Source organism: Amphiura filiformis, chromosome 13, assembly GCF_039555335.1.
Source record: "Amphiura filiformis chromosome 13, Afil_fr2py, whole genome shotgun sequence".
NCBI lineage: Eukaryota > Metazoa > Echinodermata > Ophiuroidea > Amphilepidida > Amphiuridae > Amphiura > Amphiura filiformis.
In genome coordinates this window covers 18,672,575-18,693,066 of record NC_092640.1, presented here as the reverse complement: position 1 = coordinate 18,693,066, position 20,492 = coordinate 18,672,575, and the positions used below count along the sequence as shown (strand labels likewise).

General features: G+C 38.3%; 1 protein-coding gene across 1 annotated transcript; it reads right to left on the bottom strand.

The window, feature by feature from the left end:
• Positions 1-214: 214 nt before the first annotated feature.
• Positions 215-4,322, bottom strand: LOC140167215 (uncharacterized). The gene is made up of 3 exons (XM_072190563.1): positions 3,849-4,322; positions 2,565-2,645; positions 215-1,408 (listed from the first exon to the last, which is right to left on the bottom strand). The coding sequence occupies exons 1-3, from the start codon at positions 4,265-4,267 to the stop codon at positions 1,372-1,374; spliced, it is 537 nt and encodes a 178-aa protein (XP_072046664.1). The 5' UTR covers positions 4,268-4,322; the 3' UTR covers positions 215-1,371.
• Positions 4,323-20,492: the final 16,170 nt, after the last annotated feature.

The window sequence follows — 20,492 nt, the reverse complement described above, 5'->3', positions numbered from 1 at the left end:
AATACTCCACTTGTGCCGAATGTTGATGCGTCAATCCACTCCTCCTGCGGGGCAGCGGGGCTTGTGCAATGGGCGCATCAATATCTCAGCGCGCTTGCAATGTTGAGTCCAAATTCTCTCTCAACAAGTACGCATTATAACCTATGATTATTGTACGACATTGACCAGGTTGACGCGTAGTGAACGCATTTTAAGCTGATTAGATATAAGATGATACGACCTTGTGGGTTAAGTGCCTCTCCATCTTGAAAGATAAAAGTTACAATCCAATCAATGATGACATGTCTTCCTGGTCGCCTGTTTTAAGGTAGAATTGATGAGGGCAATCTGGAGGAAAGGGGACTTTATTTGGTAGTGGAATCATTGGAGAAGGGTGATTCATAAGAATGTATGTCTGGTGAGTGAGGCAAATGTGAGGGTGTGGGGTGTGGGATGATAATGAGGGTGTTTATGTGTAGTATAATGTTCAACGATTTGATTGTGAGCGCATTCAATTACATTTATTTTGTGAGGATATCCTGGGACGGGAAAAATTACATTGATGTCTGACTTGTGGGTTAAGTGCCTCACCGTCTATGTGGGGGTGTGGGGGGGGGCGAAATGTGACGGTGTGGATGGAGTGTGTATGAGGGGGGTGGTGGAATGGGGTGTTTATGTGTAGTATGTGTGTTCAACGAGTCAATGGTGAGTGCGTTCCATTATCATAATTATAATGTTTTGTGAGGATACCCTGGGTCAGGAAAAATGACACTGATTTCTGATTTGTCTTTTTCAGTCGAACTCCTTTTTTCTTTTATGCTAATGCTTATAACATAAATGAATACGAGATACGTGTTTGCCTTTGTTTGATCTATTTTCCCATTTTATAATACATTTCGATATTATATTAATTCTGTCAAACAAGATGTGCATGTACTTTTTTCATTTACAGTGATAATTTATAAACTACCATATCCTGTATACATCACACTGTCAAAACAAAGTGCGTACAACAACTGAGTAAATGTGAAATCGTTCAACTTATTAAGAAATATTTTACCAATTTTACATTGGAAAGATAATGTAAAATTGTGCACACACTTCTTTAGAAAACGTGTACGGTACATTTGCATAGTTATTCAACGTTTTGTAGAAATTAAAAGTTTTAGGCAACATCATTGTAGTGCCACCAGTGAATAAGGAATAGTGATACATTCCGAAAGCTCTCAGGTGAGCAAAATATGCTTTGAGTAATTGTTTAACTTTCTTCATCATCTTTGTAGTGTATTTATTAGTTTGAAGACAATCAATATAAAACATCCGGATATCTTCAAGTCGGAGGTTCCGTTCACCCATTTGTATTTGTGGTGATGTGTCGAGTACAGCGGCTCCTTATGAACTCAGCAAAACATCCACATTTCGCATAACCCTGTATAAAGGAAAACATTGATATAAAACTTGAAACATTAAGATTGTATGCTAGATATGTATGTTTTGAAAACTCGAGCGCGAGAGCAAAGAGAGTGGGAGAGGCAGAGAGCGAGAAAGAGAGAGAGAGAGAGAGACCGATTGAAGGAGACAGCAGTAGATAGATTTTGATTTGATTTGTCCGGAACCGCCGGGTTTGACAACACACAGCGTCATCATCCCTATATCTTCGTGTCAAAAATTGCCGTGGTAGTACGGCGAATCCTCTTGTTTTTCAATAGCTACGCATGGAGATTTTGTTCGAGATAGGCCTAGCGACTCAGGCTAAGCATATTACGACTATCATGTGAGATACCACCAAGTTCTACTCTACAAATTATTACGATTTGCGCATGCTCTAGTATCCCAAATGGTGTTGCTAAAACAAGGAAATTCGATTTGTTTTGAGGTAAACCCCAGGTTTTGTTTTTAATACACTAACTTGAAATTAAATACACTAATTAGCGACCATTGCTGTTGGCTCTGGATACATTTTCACTGCATTTTTGGCGTACCGATTTTTAAATCGTAAGTTAAAATTGTGATAGGCCTATATTTAATTTTGAGAATTACAATTATATAAAGGAACACAAATAGCCCATTCACCTAAAATCCAGGTGCTTGTATTGAATATTCAATCACACGTGTATTTCAAACTTTCTTTATCTATGTCAACAATAGAATATTGATTTCACCAACGGAGTATGGAGCTATGAAAAAATATTTATAATACAGGGTGTTGACACTGTGCAACACTGGATAACCACGAAATCCATTTGTGAAGCTTGTTTCCATTGGGGTCCATTTGAACACCGATACGGGTTAGGATAATCAGGAGTTAAGACATACTCTATTTTGTCTACAGATGTTGCCAATTAAATTCAGACCGGTTTTTTTTTCAAGTCCATTTCACAGCAAGTTTTCCACCGCCGGGAATCGAACCCGGAACTTCATGCGCCAAAAGCGAGAACTTCCTAAGACAGAGTTTTTCTGTATAACCAAGTGTTTGACCGACCCCTGGCGGCATTCACTAGTTAACATTTATAAGATGTCACGCGTCCAACAAAACCTAATCCTGTCAAAATACTTCTGTGGCATACATATTTGAAAATACGTACCTGTGTGTTGTCACTGCAGTGGTCATCCTTTCTTCACTTTCTTGTACACGTATTATAGCATGGGCTCGATCGTTTCTCCCCCTAGGAAAACAAAACAAAACAGGAAATCATACCCGGAAATGCAATTTTTTTCACAATAATGATAATAATGATCTTGATAAATTACCATATTTATACAGTCCATGTTGCTTCTTTGGGACAGTGACAGTTAGTGACGTCAGTAATTTGTCACCGTTACTTCGCAAGTGCAGATCTGGCTAGTATAACAGATGCACCACCTTTGATCACACGTGTAAACACGTCAGTTTAATACTGCGCCCTCTGGAGCGCACACTGACGTCACTGCCCCGAGGAAGCCAAATGGACAGTGAAAAGCATGGAATTGGAGAGCTGATAAAATAATAGCTAAAAACTGCAAGCCCTGAACACCACATTACAAACCATGATAATAATAAGGTGATTTTTGATTAATCTAAAATATAGCAAACGATGAATGTCTGTCATTTTATGGTGACAGCAAGTTGAAAAGGGAAAATCTAGAAATAACAATAAGGGGTAATTTCCTTGGTCCGGGTTCATGCGCATAATTGGGTATTTTAAACCGTCTTACAATTACATGTCTTTTACAAAAATAACTTGAAGAACTGTAAATCTGGAAGCCTGGCCAGTAAATCTGACATTTCTTATCGATAGTAAATTGATATTTTCGTTTGCATTGCTTTTGGAATATAATAACATTAGGCAATGGATTATGGTACTTCTATTGCGCGTGTCTTAACTTTGCCTTTTGATTTCAGGATACTAAAATGGCACCTTTTTGTAAGCCCTTATCATCATTTATTATTATTAATTAGGCATATTTTTATCACAGAATCAAATTGCCAATAATTGACGAAGCTACGCGCAGAATATAATCAAAATGTAAACATTGAGCTTTGTTGACAATACCCATATCAATAAACGGGGATCCCCCACGAATGCACAATGGTTGCGCATTTGTGGGGAATTCCATATAAATATTGGTGCATACTGGCTGTTAAGCAAGTATAAATAAAAATAAATACATAAATAAGTAATAGATAAAGAAGCAAATACATACATAATTATGTAAATAAACACAAGAATAATACCATTTAAAAAAATCGTAAACGACTGAATAAAATCAATCAATCAATACATTTAAAAAGGTAAAATAAATAACTTACTTAATATTCTTATCTACTTATTTACTTTATTATAAATCAAAGAAAATAATGAACAATAATTAATGAATAAGATTCTTACAACATGTCATCAGCTACATTGGCATATTCCCGTAAAAATATTTTCACACATCTCGCAGCTTCGTCGATACGCTCCTCTAATATGTTTATACGCTGTGTATACTGGTCCTCGTTATAATAGAGATGAACATTATCTTCATTCTCTAATTCACTGCGTAAATCATAGGCTATATGTTCGATCAGAATGATCTTCCTGATCAATTCCTCTGCATGGTCCTTCAATGTATGTGTCATCGCATGTCCATGTTGTAGCCGCCTGTCCAAGTCGTTCTTATCGTCAATGATATCATCTACTTTGCGTTGAATCCGTTCTAATTTTATAAGTAAACGGCCTCGAACTGTGAAAAATTTGTAGATTTCATGAAGGAAATCTTTTATCATTTTCAGTACGGTATTTATGGCAGATAATACTTGACCCATGGTGCTTAAAATAATTGTCGTAATTTAACCGGCAATATTCACTATAGTATACACAGTACATGTAATTCAGACTTAGGGAAAACCCTGAGCTAAATATAGCCAGAGTTAGGTTTAGACTTGGTGAAGTCTCGAGCCATTAGTATATGCTAACTGATAATGTAAATACAGACTTGACATTTAGCATGGAATATTTTGTCCAAGACTGGTCTGGAAGGGGTCTGCATATAAACGCAGGGGCTTAATATTAATTGGGGTGTGACGGATTTAGGGAGGCTAAATTTGAGCTTTGTGGGGGTCACAATTTCGGACTTTGTGCAAAATCGTTCTGTTATTATCAAATTTATAGGGGTTTGAGGTGATATTTACTAAACTTCTTCAGCAATTGGCATTCATCACAGTTGAAATACACTTGCAATGTTACCAATTTTTAACATGGGAGGAGCTTAAAATATGGCCCTCGAAAGTGGTACGTGCTGAGAAATTTTGAACGGCCCCCTTGGTCAAACGTTATAAACTTCAGGTACAAAAACAACTGCGCGGATTCCTGGTTTCCCAATGAACTCACACTGTAAAGCACATTTTCTGTCAAAAATGATTTTACACCATTTCCCGACATACCCAATTAATATTTAGCACGTGCGGTTTATGCAGACCCTTTCCAGATCAGTCTTGGAATTTTGCGAAAAAATATTCCATACTAAATGTCAAGTGTACTATTTTCAATCGCGTGTCACGGCTGAATTGGATGTATTTAGAGGGTGCAATATCAGAAATTCGCATGACACACGGGGTTTGCAATAATTATGAACCTTTGGGGAGTGTATAATTGGAGGGGCAAGAATTTTTTGGTAAGCCAAAGTATTAATTAAAAGCAAGTTTTGGAACACATTTACGCGACACTTTTTTTTTAATTACATGCTCTAAAAAGGCTTAGGAAAACAGTACAGAAACGTTCAAATATCATGAATATGCAATATTTCCTACTTGCTACGCTCGCATCATACTTTATATATACCATTAAAAGGTTTACAAATTAGGAACAAAAAAAAAGATCTTTTTTTTTTTTTGTTTGTTTGTTTTGTTTTGTTTTTAGCAGGCCGAGAGGGGGGGCAAGCAATTTGTGGCACGCCGTTTGGAAATGTTACCCCGGGCTCATTATTATTGCACAGTCCCTAATTTTTAATGGGACCTTTAATGAGTGGAGACAGAGCCGAGACTGTGAGACAGTCTAACACGGCAGCTGCAAAGCTCCCACATTATACAAGGCGAACAGTCATTTTTATTATTTTTATTGAGAATAAACAAAGAACACAGTGCCAAATAATTGTGCATTGTACATCGGTATCAAACCGCCGGTGCCATGAAAAAGGAAAATATAACATAATGCACGATTACATTAATGCAGTAAACTGCTTGACAAAAATGACAAAATGAGTAAAATTCAGATTTTGGAAAATCCATTAATTTCTACCTTCATGTAAGCATCACTAGTATAATGAATTCTAAGGCCAAATAAAAAAATACCATGTTTCACGTCCCCTCCCGCTTCCTTTTTGGAGGTTTCTTCAATTATCTTTTTAATTTTTTTTTTCATTCAATTATAACTTTAAAAAAATATGTATGCGAAGTGGGGTGTGGGTGCTGGGTTGAGTGTGGGTGTATTTAATTTAAACAAAAGTTTCGTGAGGAAATCCTGCAGCAGGAAAAATCACTCTGATATCAAGTTTGTCCATCAAATTTAACAAATGAGCATTGGTGTTCATATTATAATGAGTGGGTGGGTGTGGGCGGTGGTGTGTGTGAGGTGGGGGTGGGGTGAGTTGGGGGTGTGGGTGTTGTGTTCCATAGGTTGATTGTGAGTGTATTTAATTAATTTTGCTATTGTGTTTAGTGCGAATATCCTGATCAGGCAAAATTAAATTCTAATAATTTAATACTAAATGCTTGATCTACTGTCAAACAAAGTGTAAACTGAAGAGTAAATGTGTATTAGTACAGGGCGCTATATAGGTTTGGGATTTTATATTCCTACATTAGTGGAACCAATGTTTTTTGGAATCCTTAAGGGATCCAAAATGAGCGTTTATTGCGTTTCGACAGTATTTTTTGTGGGACATAAGAGCATCTCAGACCTATCGAATTGCATTCTGAATACGAAGCATGTCTTTCTGATATCAAATAATTTTCATTTTTTAAAATCACAATATAATACAAATTTTATGACAAATTATAAAATTTGATATTTTTCAAATTTTGATATATAACAGTCCTCGAAGTAAATTATATAAATCTAATGATATATTCTTAAAGTGTATGCAGCAGGGAGGAAAAGCCGACGATCAATTAAAAATGGTGACCTTTCATATGGAAGATATGGATTTTTTCCCCAAAAGACCTAATTTTTTTTTTGTGTTTTGGGAAAAAATCCATTATCTTCAATACGAAAGGTCAAAATTTTCAATTGATCGTCGGCTTTTCATCCCACCTACATACACTTTAAGTATAAATCATCAGATTTATAAAGTTTACTTCAAGTACTGTTAAATATCAAAAATATCAATTTTAATGATTTGCCATAAAATGTGTATTAAATTGCGAATTTCAAAAAATCAAAATTATTTGATATCAGAATGACATTCTTCGTATTCAGAATGCAATTCGATATGTCTGATGTGCTCTAATGTCCCACAATAAATACTGTCCAAACGTTCATACCCCAGCCCTTAACCCACCTGAAATGATAACAATTTGATTGGTTCCATTTTTCTACGACCCATGTGGTTCCCACGAGGGGTCGAAGGTCACTGTTGGGGAAAAACTTTAAACAGTTCCACCATGTTGTAATGTATGCCTGTCTCAAATTGTTACTCACATCACACGGAATAAAAAAAAGTCAATTGTCATATTTTTCTACGGTGCTTAGTTCATGAGTTATAAGATCGAATAGGTCAAATGTCATTAAGTTCATACACAGAGGTCAAAATTACAAAATAGTCCGATTTCATCGAAACTGGTCTCAAATTACTCCCCTTTTAACATTTTAGAAATCTCAAACAAGTATTTCGTGATCCTAGCATCCTCTTTTTATGACATTTTTCAGTACATATCCACGAAAAAAGCATATTCCAAATTTCAGTTGATTCCGATTTTGCGTTTGCGAGTTATGCATGATTTATACATGTGTATTACACTGCTCCATAGACAATACGTTGTAATTTCGTTCTGGTGCACCAGAACGAAATTCAAATTTCGCGATATCTTTGCTAAACGAATTAATCTGCAAGAAATATTTTGTACATATTGTGATGTCCACTGGTATATCATAGGATTGATTGAGGCATTGAGCATCCAGCATCAGACACCCCCTGCCAGCTACTAGTAATTGGGAGACAGGCTTAATTGCCTACAGACTGAAAATACAGGGAGATCAAAATGGCTGCCTACCTGAGCAACACGGATGGCACATGGGCTGAGATAGTTGCAGATTTTATATCTAACATTTGCAATGTAAATGCAAGGGATTCACCAGAAAGACTTAGCAGTTATTCAAGAACCTAGTGGAGGTAAAGTTATACGTTGGTATGAAACCATTCCAAGGAACTGTTAAGCTTAAGCTAGCTGTGCTGTGTTATTTGATTCTGTCATGACATGACTTTGAGTAGTGTACACAAAAAAAAACGCGAACTGCGAGCATGCATTAACTGGCTACAGAGTACAGACTAGTCTTCATGGAAACTCCCAACTACAGATCAAGACATGATATGGATAACAAATGACTCTAGATCATCTCATGCCACAATGATGGCACTGCCAATGATAACATATTAATATTCTTACTCTATGCTAGTATGCTATACATTATATGATTGTGTATGTGTATTATAACTTGTGAAGCAGGTTAACATGGTTAAAGCCCCACCTGATGATGTAATTAACCCCAAAATAAATGTTACTAGTGTTTTATTGTTCTGAAATAGTAACAACAGTGTGCTGTGTTTACTTTGTGTGAACCTGGTAGTAAAGGGTATTCTGTCCCTAGGCCATCAGTAAGGTTGGTATATACGTTGGTCATAACGGAATTGGGGGCTCGTCCGGGAATGAATTAAGTAATTTGGAGCCAGAAATAGGGGCTCGTGTTCTGAGATATTGAATTAAAAATTACAGTACACTGTACGTAAAGAAAGAAATACACTGTAAAAATTGGGTTTAATCAGTATCATCATCATGGAGTTTAAACCAGAAGAATTCATTGAGGATGTAACATGGGAAACGTTTGACAAGTTACGTAGACCTGAGTTGGTGTCATTAGGCAAATATTTTGAGTTAGATATTAAACAGGCAATGAGAAAACAAGTAATTAAAAATGCTCTCATAGATAGATGTATTGGTTGGTGACGATCTTCTTGATGAAAAATATTTGGATAAGAAAATGGAAGTCCAAATTCAGGTTGGTGGGGTGGATGTAGTAAAACTTAAACAACTGGAAATGCAACAGGAAATAGAAATGCAGAAATTGAAAATCGCAGAGCAAGAAAGCATGGCAAAGTTAAAGATGGAAGAAGAATTCAGGGTGAAAGAATTAGAAATGAAAATGTCACTTGAGCATGAGAAATTGAAACAAGAATTAGCTTTCAAGAGAAAAAGCTGGGAGAAAACCACAAAAATTTGATGTCACAAAATATATCAAGTTGGTACCAAAATTCAATGAATGTGAAGTTGACAAATATTTCCTGCATTTCGAGAAAATCGCCAATAGTTTGTCCTGGCCAGAAGATCAATGGTGTTTATTACTACAGAGTGTTTTGGTGGGTAAAGCTATGGAGGTATTTTCCTCGTTACCAGTCGACGCTAAGTACCCCACAGTCAAGCAGAGCATCCTGAACGCATATGAGCTCGTACCGGAAGCCTATCGGCAGAAATTTAGAAATACACGCAAGACTGAGTTAGAAACACACTTAGAATTTGCTAGAAGTAAGGAAGTTCTGCTTGACAGATGGTTACTTTCTAAGGAAGTTGCCAAAGATTATGAGAATTTAAGACAGTTATTGCTCATTGAAGAATTCAAGAGGTGTGTACACTCAGACATCAAAACATATCTAGATGAGAATAAGTTGAAAACTCTGAATGAGGCAGCCACAATGGCTGATGAATATGCCCTCACCCACAAAGCAAGACTGGGAAAGCCCCACTCAAACTCTAATTTTTACAGGGGATCAGGTAGAAGCACACAAGGAGAAAAAGTTTCGTCAACTGAGGTTCGTGATACAAAAAGTACAGAAGTTCCCAGTGACTCTAAGAAACAAGTTCGGGCTAACTATGAAAGTAAGCCTAAATCAGGGCCTTCATGCTATCATTGCAAGAAAAAAGGGCACCTGATGTCCCAATGTTGGAAGCTTCATGGGAAACCAAGTTCAACTCCTGTAGCGTGCGCAGCCCCTGTGCGTATTAATGAGAGTAAAATGTTTGAACCTTTCATGTTAGAGGGATTAGTGTCACTGGATGATACGGATAGTCCCCAAGCCATCAAGATTGTGCGTGATACGTGCTGTGCACGATCTATGATTTTGGAGGGGACGTTACCCTTTAGTGAGGATAGTAAAGTGGGCCATGCATTGATCAGGGGTGTTGGGATGGAGGTGCTTAGTGTACCCCTCCACAGAATTAATTTGACCTCAACCTTGGTGTCGGGTCCTATAATCATAGGAGTAAGACAGGAATTGCCAGTAGAAGGCATTTCCATGCTGTTAGGAAATGATTTGGCAGGGGAGAAGGTCTTTCCCGATCCAATCGTGACCGATAAGCCCTGTTTACAGGATGATGGTACTCAGGAAAATGATATATACCCTGCTTGCGCTGTTACCAGAGCAATGAGTAAACAAGCGTCTCTAGAAGCAATAGAGGAAAGTAGAGTAAATGACCAGAGCTATGATTTGGAAGATACATTTCTAACAAAGTCGGAAGGGGAACAAAAGACCCCAGATCCTGTGCAAATTAGGGACAGTAAGCAAGATCCCTTGAGTCATAATAAGCTGATTTTTGAACAGGAAAATGATCCTGAAATTAGCATACTTGGTCAAAGGGCATTGACCCCGCAGGAAGCAGAGCAATCTCCTGTGTGTTTTTATAAGCAAAATGAAGTGCTTATGAGGAAATGGAGGCCTCCAGATGCTCAAATGGATGAAGAGTGGAGGGTAGTCCATCAAATAGTGATTCCCAAAGTATATCGTAATGATGTGATAAGCATTGCTCATGATACCCCAATGGCAGGTCATTTAGGGGTCAAGAAAACTTATGACAGAATTTTACAACATTTCTGGTGGCCTTCACTGAAGAAAGATGTAGCAGAGTATTGTAAAACTTGCCACCCTTGTCAGATGGTGGGCAAGCCAAACCAGAAAATACCCTCGGCACCACTCAAACCCATTCCAGCATTTGAAGAACCTTTTAGTAGGGTACTGATTGATTGCGTAGGACCTTCCTAAAACCAAATCTGGGAACCAGTACTTACTTACCATAATGTGTGCTTCCACTAGATTCCCTGAGGCGATACCGCTGAGGAATATAAAAGCACCCCAAATAGTGAAGACCCTTACCAAGTTCTTTACTTTGGTTGGATTACCAAAAGAAATACAATCTGACCAGGGATCCAACTTTATGTCTGGCGTATTCCAGCAGGTGATGCAGCAATTAGGAATAAAGCAATTCAAGTCCAGCGCATACCACCCCGAATCTCAAGGAGCGCTTGAACGCTTTCACCAAACGCTAAAGAATATGATCAAAACCTACTGCTATGAGTTTGAAAGGGACTGGGATGAAGGGGTACATCTCCTGTTATTTGCTGCCAGGGAAGCGGTGCAAACCTCCCTTGGGTTTAGCCCCTTTGAACTTGTGTTTGGTCATTCGGTACGTGGTCCTTTGAAGCTTCTGAAAGAAAGATGGTTGAGTGAACACACAGACTTGAATCTGTTGGACTATGTTGTAAACTTCAAACAAAGGTTATTCAGAGCTACAGAAATTGCCCATGACAATCTCAAACAAAGTCAAGAGAAAATGAAAATATGGTATGACAAGGGTAGTAGAAACAGGGTATTTGAACCAGGTGACAAGGTCCTGGCACTGTTTCCCATACAAGGACAGCCCTTGCAAGCCAGATATACTGGACCCTATGAAATTGACTCCAAAGTTGGGGAAGTTAATTATATAGTGAAAACCCCAGGGCGACGCAAAGCAAAAAAATTGTGTCACATCAACATGCTAAAAGAGTACTTTGAAAGATCAGAGCAAAATTCTCAACCAGTGTGTGCTACTGCCACTGCACCTATGCCACATGGTGATGAAAAGGAGAAAGTCACAATTAAGCATACTGAAGATACATGTATGAGTGACCCCAGTGACAGTCTTTCTGATAAACACACTGAATGCAGTCTTAAAAATTCTGATGTGCTTTCTGACTTGGACACAAAGTGGACACATCTTCCTCCAAATCAGCAAAGTGAATTGAAAGATTTAGTCCATGAATGGGAAACTATTTTTCCAGATGTGCCAAACACTACTGACTTGACATACCATGATATAGATGTGGGTGACACTGAGCCTATAAAACAACACCCATACAGAGTCAATCCCATCAAACAAGAGTATCTAAACAAAGAGATACAGTATATGCTAGATAATGACATTATAGAGCCTAGCAATAGCGAGTGGAGTTCGCCCTGTATTTTGGTCCCCAAACCTGACGGTTCTTATCGATTCGTGACAGATTTTCGGAAAGTCAATCATTTTTCCAAGACCGATTCATATCCAATCCCAAGGATTGATGACTGTATTGATAAGATTGGAAATGCCAAATTTGTAAGCAAGTTTGACTTATTAAAGGGCTATTGGCAAGTTCCGCTCACGGAAAGAGCAAAAGAGATCACAGCCTTTTGTACTCCAGAAGGGCTTTACCAATACAAGAAAATGCCCTTTGGGTTAAAAAATGCCCCAGCCTCATTCCAAAGATTAGTCAACAGTCTAGTTTCGGACCTACATGGCTGTGGCATGACATCATAGTATACAGTCAAACTTGGGAAGAACACATACAGCAACTCCACCAGCTATTTGAGAGACTGTCCAAAGCCAATCTCACTGTGAACCTAATGAAAAGTGAATTTTGTCATACCACAGTGACTTACTTAGGTCATGTAGTGGGACAGGGACAGGTCAAACCAATTAAAGCCAAGATAGAAGTTATTGAGCAGTTCCCCACACCAATGTCTAAGAAAGAATTGATGAGATTTCTTGGCATGGCCGGATATTACCGGAAGTTCTGCGCCAAATTCTCAGAAATAGCACATCCTTTGACCAATTTGCTCAGAAAGGATGAGAAGTTTATTTGGACTGATCAGTGTCAAAGCGCGTTTTCCAAAATCAAAGCCATCCTGATAAATGCGCCAATTTTGTCAGCTCCAGATTTTCTCAAACAGTTTAAGTTGACTGTGGATGCAAGCGATATTGGTTGTGGGGCAGTGCTCATGCAAGAAGATGAAAAGTGCATAGACCATCCTTAGTCTAGCCGAGCGGCGGCTAGACTCCTGTTTCCCAGTAGTTTCTTTAGTCTAGCCGAGCGGCGGCTAGACTCCTGTTTTCCCAGTAGTTTCTTTCTTCTTCTTCTTCTTCTTCTTCTTAGTCTAGCCGAGCGGCGGCTAGACTCCTGTTTCTGGGCGATTTCTTTCTTCTTCTTAGTCTAGCCGAGCGGCGGCTAGACTCCTGTTTCCCAGTAGTTTCTTTCTTCTTCTTCTTCTTCTTCTTCTTCTTTCTGTCAACATTTAACATAATTTGCTCTAGCTCCTTTATTATTTGACCGATTATAACCAAACTTGGGCACAAGCTCCACTACCCCAGCCTTTACATTTGACATGACCCATTTGGGGTCAAACGTCATGCATGAGTAATTTTGGCTAAAATGTGATTTTTACCAAAATGCTTCTTCTCCTACAGATTACATGGTACAGTAATGAGATTTATACATTGACCTTGGCTATAGCCGGGGCCTATGGGGTCCTCACAGATTTGGGGTCAAAGGTCATTAAGGTGGTATTTCCGGCACATAACCAAATACCTTCAAAATGCTTCTTTTCCTACAGATTCTATGGTACAGAGATGCGACTGACACATATGCATTGACATTAGTTGGTGTCTATGGGGTCCTCACAGATTTTGAGTTCAAGGTCATACAGGGAAAAAAAATGGTTGATTACTGAAAATCACTTTAAAATTCAATATTTTCTGCATATTACGTGCTGTGATCATCCGAATAATGCCAAAAGGGCTCTAGCATTATGTTCATATACGACTGTAATCAGATTTGGCTTAAACATGGAGGAGGGGTCTCTTTTGGGGTCAAAAGGGGTAAAATTCTAAAGTTTGTCCGATTGAAATGAAATTTAGTATATGTGATCTTGATATGATTCAAAATATATTGGAGGTCATGTCAAGGTCAGCAGAGGTCAACCAAAGGTCAAAAGGGGTCAAGTTCTAAAGTTTGTCCAATTTAAATGAAAATTAGTGTATGTGATCTTGATATGTTTCAAAATATAATGGATGTCATTTCAAGGTCACCAGAGGTCAACCAAAGGTCAAAAGGGGTCAAATTACAAAGTTTGTTCAATTTGCATGGAAATTAGTATACGTTATGTGGATATGATGCAAAATATGTGGTGAAGGTCATTTCCAGGTCATCAGAGGTCATTTCAAGGTCACGGCTAGACTTCGCAGCCTTACTAAGGATGCAATATATCTAGTTCTTCTTCTTCTTCTGTCAACATTTAATATAATTTGCTCTAGCTCCTTTATTATTTGACCGATTATGACCAAACTTGGGCACAAGCTCCACTGCCCCAGCCTTTACATTTGACATGACCCATTTGGGGTCAAGCGTCACGCATGAGTAATTTTGGCTAAAAATGTGATTTTTACCAAAAATGCTTCTTCTCCTACAGATTACATGGTACAGTATTGAGATTTGCACATTGACCTTGGCTATAGCCCGGGCCTATGGGGTCCTCACAGATTTGGGGTCAAAGGTCATTAAGGGGGTATTTCAGGTACATAACCAAATACCTTCAAAATGCTTCTTTTGCTACAGATTATATGGTACGGAGATGGGACTGATACATATTCATTGACTTAAGCTGGTGTCTATGGGGTCTTCACAGATTTTGAGTTCAAGGTCATACAGGGGCAAAATGGTTGATTACTGAAAATCACTTTAAAATTCAATATTTTCTGCATATTAAGTGCTGTGATCATCAGAATAATGCCAAAAGGGCTTTAGCAGTATGTGCATATAGGATTGTAATCAGGCTTGGCTTAAACACGGAGGAGGGGTCTGTTTGGGGGTCAAAAGGGGTAAAATTCTAAAGTTTGTCCAATTTAAATGAAAATTAGTATATGTGATCTTGATATGATTCAAAATATTGTGGAGGTCATTTCAAGGTCACCAGAGGTCAACCAAAGGTCAAAAGGGGTCAAATTGCAAAGTTTGTTCAATTTGAATGAAAATTAGTATATGCTATGTGGATATGATGCAAAACGTGGTGAAGGTCATTTCAAGGTCATAAGAGGTCATTTCAAGGTCACGGCTAGACTTCGCAGCCTTACAGGGATGCAATATATCTAGTTCTTCTTCTTCTTTCTGTCAACATTTAACATAATTTGCTCTAGCTCCTTTATTATTTGACCGATTATGACCAAACTTGGGCACAAGCTCCACTACCCCAGCCTTTACATTTGACATGACCCATTTGGGGTCAAACGTCATGCATGAGTAATTTTGGCTAAACAGGTGATTTTTACCAAAAATGCTTCTTCTCCTACAGATTACGTGGTACAGTAATGAGATTTATACATTGACCTTGGCTATAGCCGGGGCCTATGGGGTCCTCACAGATTTGGGGTCAAATGTCATTAAGGGGGTATTTCCGGTACATAACCAAATACCTTCAAAATGCTTCTTTTCCTACAGATTATATGGTACGGAGATGCGACTGACACATATTCATTGGCATTAGCTGGTGTCTATGGGGTCCTCACAGATTTTGAGTTCAAGGTCATACAGGGGGCAAAAATGGTTGATTACTGAAAATCACTTTAAAATTCAATATTTTCTGCATATTAAGTGCTGTGATCATAAGAATAATGCCAAAAGGGCTCTAGCATTATGTTTATATACGATTGTAATCAGATTTGGCTTAAACATGGAGGAGGGGTCTGTTTTGGGGTCAAAAGGGTAAAATTCTAAAGTTTGTCCAATTTAAATGAAAATTAGTATATGTGATCTTGATATGATTCAAAATATTGTGGAGGTCATTTCAAGGTCACCAGAGGTCAACCAAAGGTCAAAAGGGGTCAAATTACAAAGTTTGTTCAATTTGAATGAAAATTAGTATATGTTATGTGGATATGATGCAAAACATGGTGATGGTCATTTCAAGGTCATTTCAAGGTCACGGCTAGACTTCGCAGCCTTACAGGGATGCAATATATCTAGTTCTTCTTCTTCTTCTTCTTCTTCTTCTTCTTCTTCTTAGTCTAGCCGAGCGGCGGCTAGACTCCTGTTTCTGGGCGATTTCTTTCTTCTTCTTCTTCTTAGTCTAGCCGAGCGGCGGCTAGACTCCTGTTTCCCAGTAGTTTCTTTCTTCTTCTTCTTCTTCTTCTTCTTCTTTCTGTCAACATTTAACATAATTTGCTCTAGCTCCTTTATTATTTGACCGATTATGACCAAACTTGGGCACAAGCTCCACTACCCCAGCCTTTACATTTGACATGACCCATTTGGGGTCAAACGTCATGCATGAGTAATTTTGGCTAAAAATGTGATTTTTACCAAAAATGCTTCTTCTCCTACAGATTACATGGTACAGTAATGAGATTTATACATTGACCTTGGCTATAGCCGGGGCCTATGGGTCCTCACAGATTTGGGGTCAAAAGGTCATTAAGGGGTATTTCCGGCACATAACCAAATACCTTCAAAATGCTTCTTTTCCTACAGATTCTATGGTACAGAGATGCGACTGACACATATGCATTGACATTAGTTGGTGTCTATGGGGTCCTCACAGATTTTGAGTTCAAGGTCAAACAGGGGAAAAAAAAATGGTTGATTACTGAAAATCACTTTAAAATTCAATATTTTCTGCATATTACGTGCTGTGATCATCAGAATAATGCCAAAAGGGCTCTAGCATTATGTTCATATACGATTGTAATCAGATTTGGCTTAAACATGGAGGAGGGGTCTGTTTTGGGGTCAAAAGGGGTAAAATTCTAAAGTTTGTCCAATTTTAATGAAAATTAGTATATGTGATCTTGATATGATTCCAAATATATTGGAGGTCATTTCAAGGTCACCAGAGGTCAACGAAAGGTCAAAAGGGGTCAAATTCTAATATTTGTCCAATTTAGATGAAAATTAGTATATGTGATCTTGATATGATTCAAAATTTATTGGAGGTCATTTCAAGGTCACCAGAAGTCAACTAAAGGGTCAAAAGGGGTCAAATTACAAAGTTTATTCAATTTGAATGAAAACTAGATATATTGCATCCTTAGTAAGGCTGCGAAGTCTAGCCGTGACCTTGAAATGACCTCTGATGACCTGGAAATGACCTTCACCACATATTTTGCATCATATCCACATAACGTACACTAATTTCCATTCAAATTGAACAAACTGTACAATTTGACCCCTTTTGACCTTTGGTTGACCTCTGGTGACCTTGAAATGACATCCATTATATTTTGAATCATATCAAGATTACATACACTAATTTTCATTTAAATTGGACAAAATTTAGAACTTGACCCCTTTTGACCTTTGGTTGACCTCTGGTGACCTTGAAATGACCTCCAATATATTTTGAATCATATCAAGATCACATATACTAATTTTCATTTCAATCGGACAAACTTTAGAATTTTACCCCTTTTGACCCCAAAACAGACCCTTCCTCCATGTTTAAGCCAAATCTGATTACAATCGTATATGAACATAATGCTAGAGCCCTTTTGGCATTATTCTGATGATCACAGCACGTAATATGCAGAAAATATTGAATTTTAAAGTGATTTTCAGTAATCAACCATTTTGTCCCTGTTTGACCTTGAACTCAAAATCTGTGAGGACCCCATAGACACCAACTAATGTCAATGCATATGTGTCAGTCGCATCTCTGTACCATAGAATCTGTAGGAAAAGAAGCATTTTGAAGGTATTTGGTTATGTGCCGGAAATACCCCTTAATGACCTTTTGACCCCAAATCTGTGAGGACCCCATAGGCCCCGGCTATAGCCAAGGTCAATGTATAAATCTCATTACTGTACCATGTAATCTGTAGGAGAAGAAGCATTTTGGTAAAAATCACATTTTTAGCCAAAATTACTCATGCATGACGTTTGACCCCAAATGGGTCATGTCAAATGTAAAGGCTGGGGTAGTGGAGCTTGTGCCCAAGTTTGGTCATAATCGGTCAAATAATAAAGGAGCTAGAGCAAATTATGTTAAATGTTGACAGAAGAAGAAGAAGAAGAAGAAGAAGAAGAAGAAGAAAGAAATCGCCCAGAAACAGGAGTCTAGCCGCCGCTCGGCTAGACTAAGAAGAAGAAGAAGAAACTAGATATATTGCATCCTTAGTAAGGCTGCGAAGTCTAGCCGTGACCTTGAAATGACATCTGATGACCTTGAAATGACCTTCACCACATTTTGCATCATATCCACATAACATATACTAATTTTCATTCAAATTGAATAAACTTTGTAATTTGACCCCTTTTGACCTTTAGTTGACCTCTGGTGACCTTGAAATGACCTCCAATATATTTTGAATCATATCAAGATCACATATACTAATTTTCATCTAAATTGGACAAATATTAGAATTTGACCCCTTTTGACCTTTCGTTGACCTCTGGTGACCTTGAAATGACCTCCAATATATTTTGAATCATATCAAGATCACATATACTAATTTTCATTTAAATTGGACAAACTTTAGAATTTTACCCTTTTGACCCCAAAACAGACCCCTCCTCCATGTTTAAGCCAAATCTGATTACAATCGTACATGAACATAATGCTAGAGCCCTTTTGGCATTATTCTGATGATCACAGCACGTAATATGCAGAAAATATTGAATTTTAAAGTGATTTTCAGTAATCAACCATTTTTGTCCCCTGTTTGACCTTAAACTCAAAATCTGTGAGGACCCCATAGACACCAACTAATGTCAATGCATATGTGTCAGTCGCATCTCTGTACCATAGAATCTGTAGGAAAAGAAGCATTTTGAAGGTATTTGGTTATGTGCCGGAAATACCCCTTAATGACCTTTTGACCCCAAATCTGTGAGGACCCCATAGGCCCCGGCTATAGCCAAGGTAAATGTCCAAATCTCGATACTCTACCATGTAATCTGTAGGAGAAGAAGCATTTTTGGTAAAAATCACATTTTAGCCAAAATTACTCATGCGTGACGTTTGACCCCAAATGGGTCATGTCATATGTAAAGGCTGGGGTAGTTGAGCTTGTGCAAGCAAGTTTGGTCATAATCGGTCAAATAATGAAGGAGCTAGAGCAAATTATATCAAATGTTGACAGAAAGAAGAAGAAGAACTAGATATATTGCATCCTTAAAAGGCTGCGAAGTCTAGCCGTGACCTTGAAATGACCTTGAAATGACCTTCACCACGTTTTGCATCATATCAAACAACTGTGTGATATTTGACCGCACGATTGTCATGTGACAAAGCGTGGTCACGGGCAGTGATTGCCTGTGGTGAAGTTTTTACGTGTACTTCAAATAATTAATTGGTGTGGCCCCTGCATTGCATACGTGCTCCGTGTAGATTTCGCCAGGCGCACAACACTAAATCCTTCCGCATTTGGTGTAACCCTTCATAGTCCCGGTAAAAAATAGTGCCTAAGCGAAATATATCGGCGTTCCGAGGGAACCGAATTTTGAGTGACTCTTGGTTGAGTTGATAAAAACGATAGAATAGGAGCTCAACCTTACAAATTTGTTCAGAAAACGTTCCGAATCGAATGTGCATGGGTGACAGGCTCTCGGAACAATAGCATGGCCGTAACTGGGAAGGAGGCGCAAGTGTCTGCTAAAATTCGGGATGGCGCTGTTCAGGGTTTCGTATCTGTCAAGTTTGTCTTAATTTATTTCAAAAAATCAAATTTAAATACAAAATAATATTTAAGACATTTTGTGCGATCAAAATATTAATAAATGATTGGAACGTTCTGATAATAATAAGGCTGATAGCACATGCGCCGATGACTGAATACTGAGAAGCCTACTGAGAAAAGTAGTAGGGGAATACAAGTGTATAAAGTGACTTGCCGGAATCATTGCATGGTGAACGGAATTGCTTCAGGGCTTGGTAATAATCCTTAGAAAGCCTATTTAATATTATGTAATGTATAGTGAAGAATGAAAAGGATTAGAACCATAGTGTTGCTTTATCGTAGCAGTTGCCTATACACCGAATACACAGTCATAGTGGGTGATTAGAAAAGGTCGGGGACTCTATAAAATGATGATAAAATCTGTTTGGGCGTTCGCCGGCGCGGCAAATTCGGGATAAATCCTGGCAACTCATCTGGCACACATCAACTCGCCATCATGTTGTTTTCGTGTCAGATGGACGGTGAAGAATAACACAGAATTCCTATGACCGGTATAGGCTCTTATCGCGTGACTGATAGCCGATGCAGAGACTGCAGTAATTAAAAAGACCAAAATGACCCACTTAATGACGGTTGATCTAAAATCTGTGAAGACCCCTAAACTACATTAGTCAATAAACAGTTTGAGTAAATTTCGTGGAATTCTGTCAACTGTGCTAGGAGAAGAAGGGAATTGCGCTAAATTGAAAAAGCGTGAAGAGATACAAGAGTCTAGCCGCCGCTCGGCTAGACTAAAAATAGTCACGACTAGCAAAAAAAAAAAATATATGAAACAGGTAGGGGTTCGAACCCACACCCGTAGAGCGAGATCAGAGCCACAAGCCGGGGTTCTTACCGCTGCGCTATAGAGGGATGCTGAAGTTTTCTGAACAAATTCCAAGTAGTATGTGTTGGTGTTATTGTATAACATTGAGGTCGGATCCAAATTGTATAGAACTGATGTATAGTGTTGATGATAGTGGTGGAATTAGCATGATAAAAGCACCCA

Coding starts and splice junctions, on each gene's coding strand:
- LOC140167215 (XM_072190563.1), bottom strand. CDS start 4,267: ATGGGTCAAGTATTATCTGCCATAAATACCGTACTGAAAATGATAAAA. Junction 2,646..3,848: donor AATGTAGCTGATGACATGTT/GTAAGAATCTTA, acceptor TTGTTTTCCTAG/GGGGAGAAACGATCGAGCCC. Junction 1,409..2,564: donor ACTGCAGTGACAACACACAG/GTACGTATTTTC, acceptor TCCTTTATACAG/GGTTATGCGAAATGTGGATG.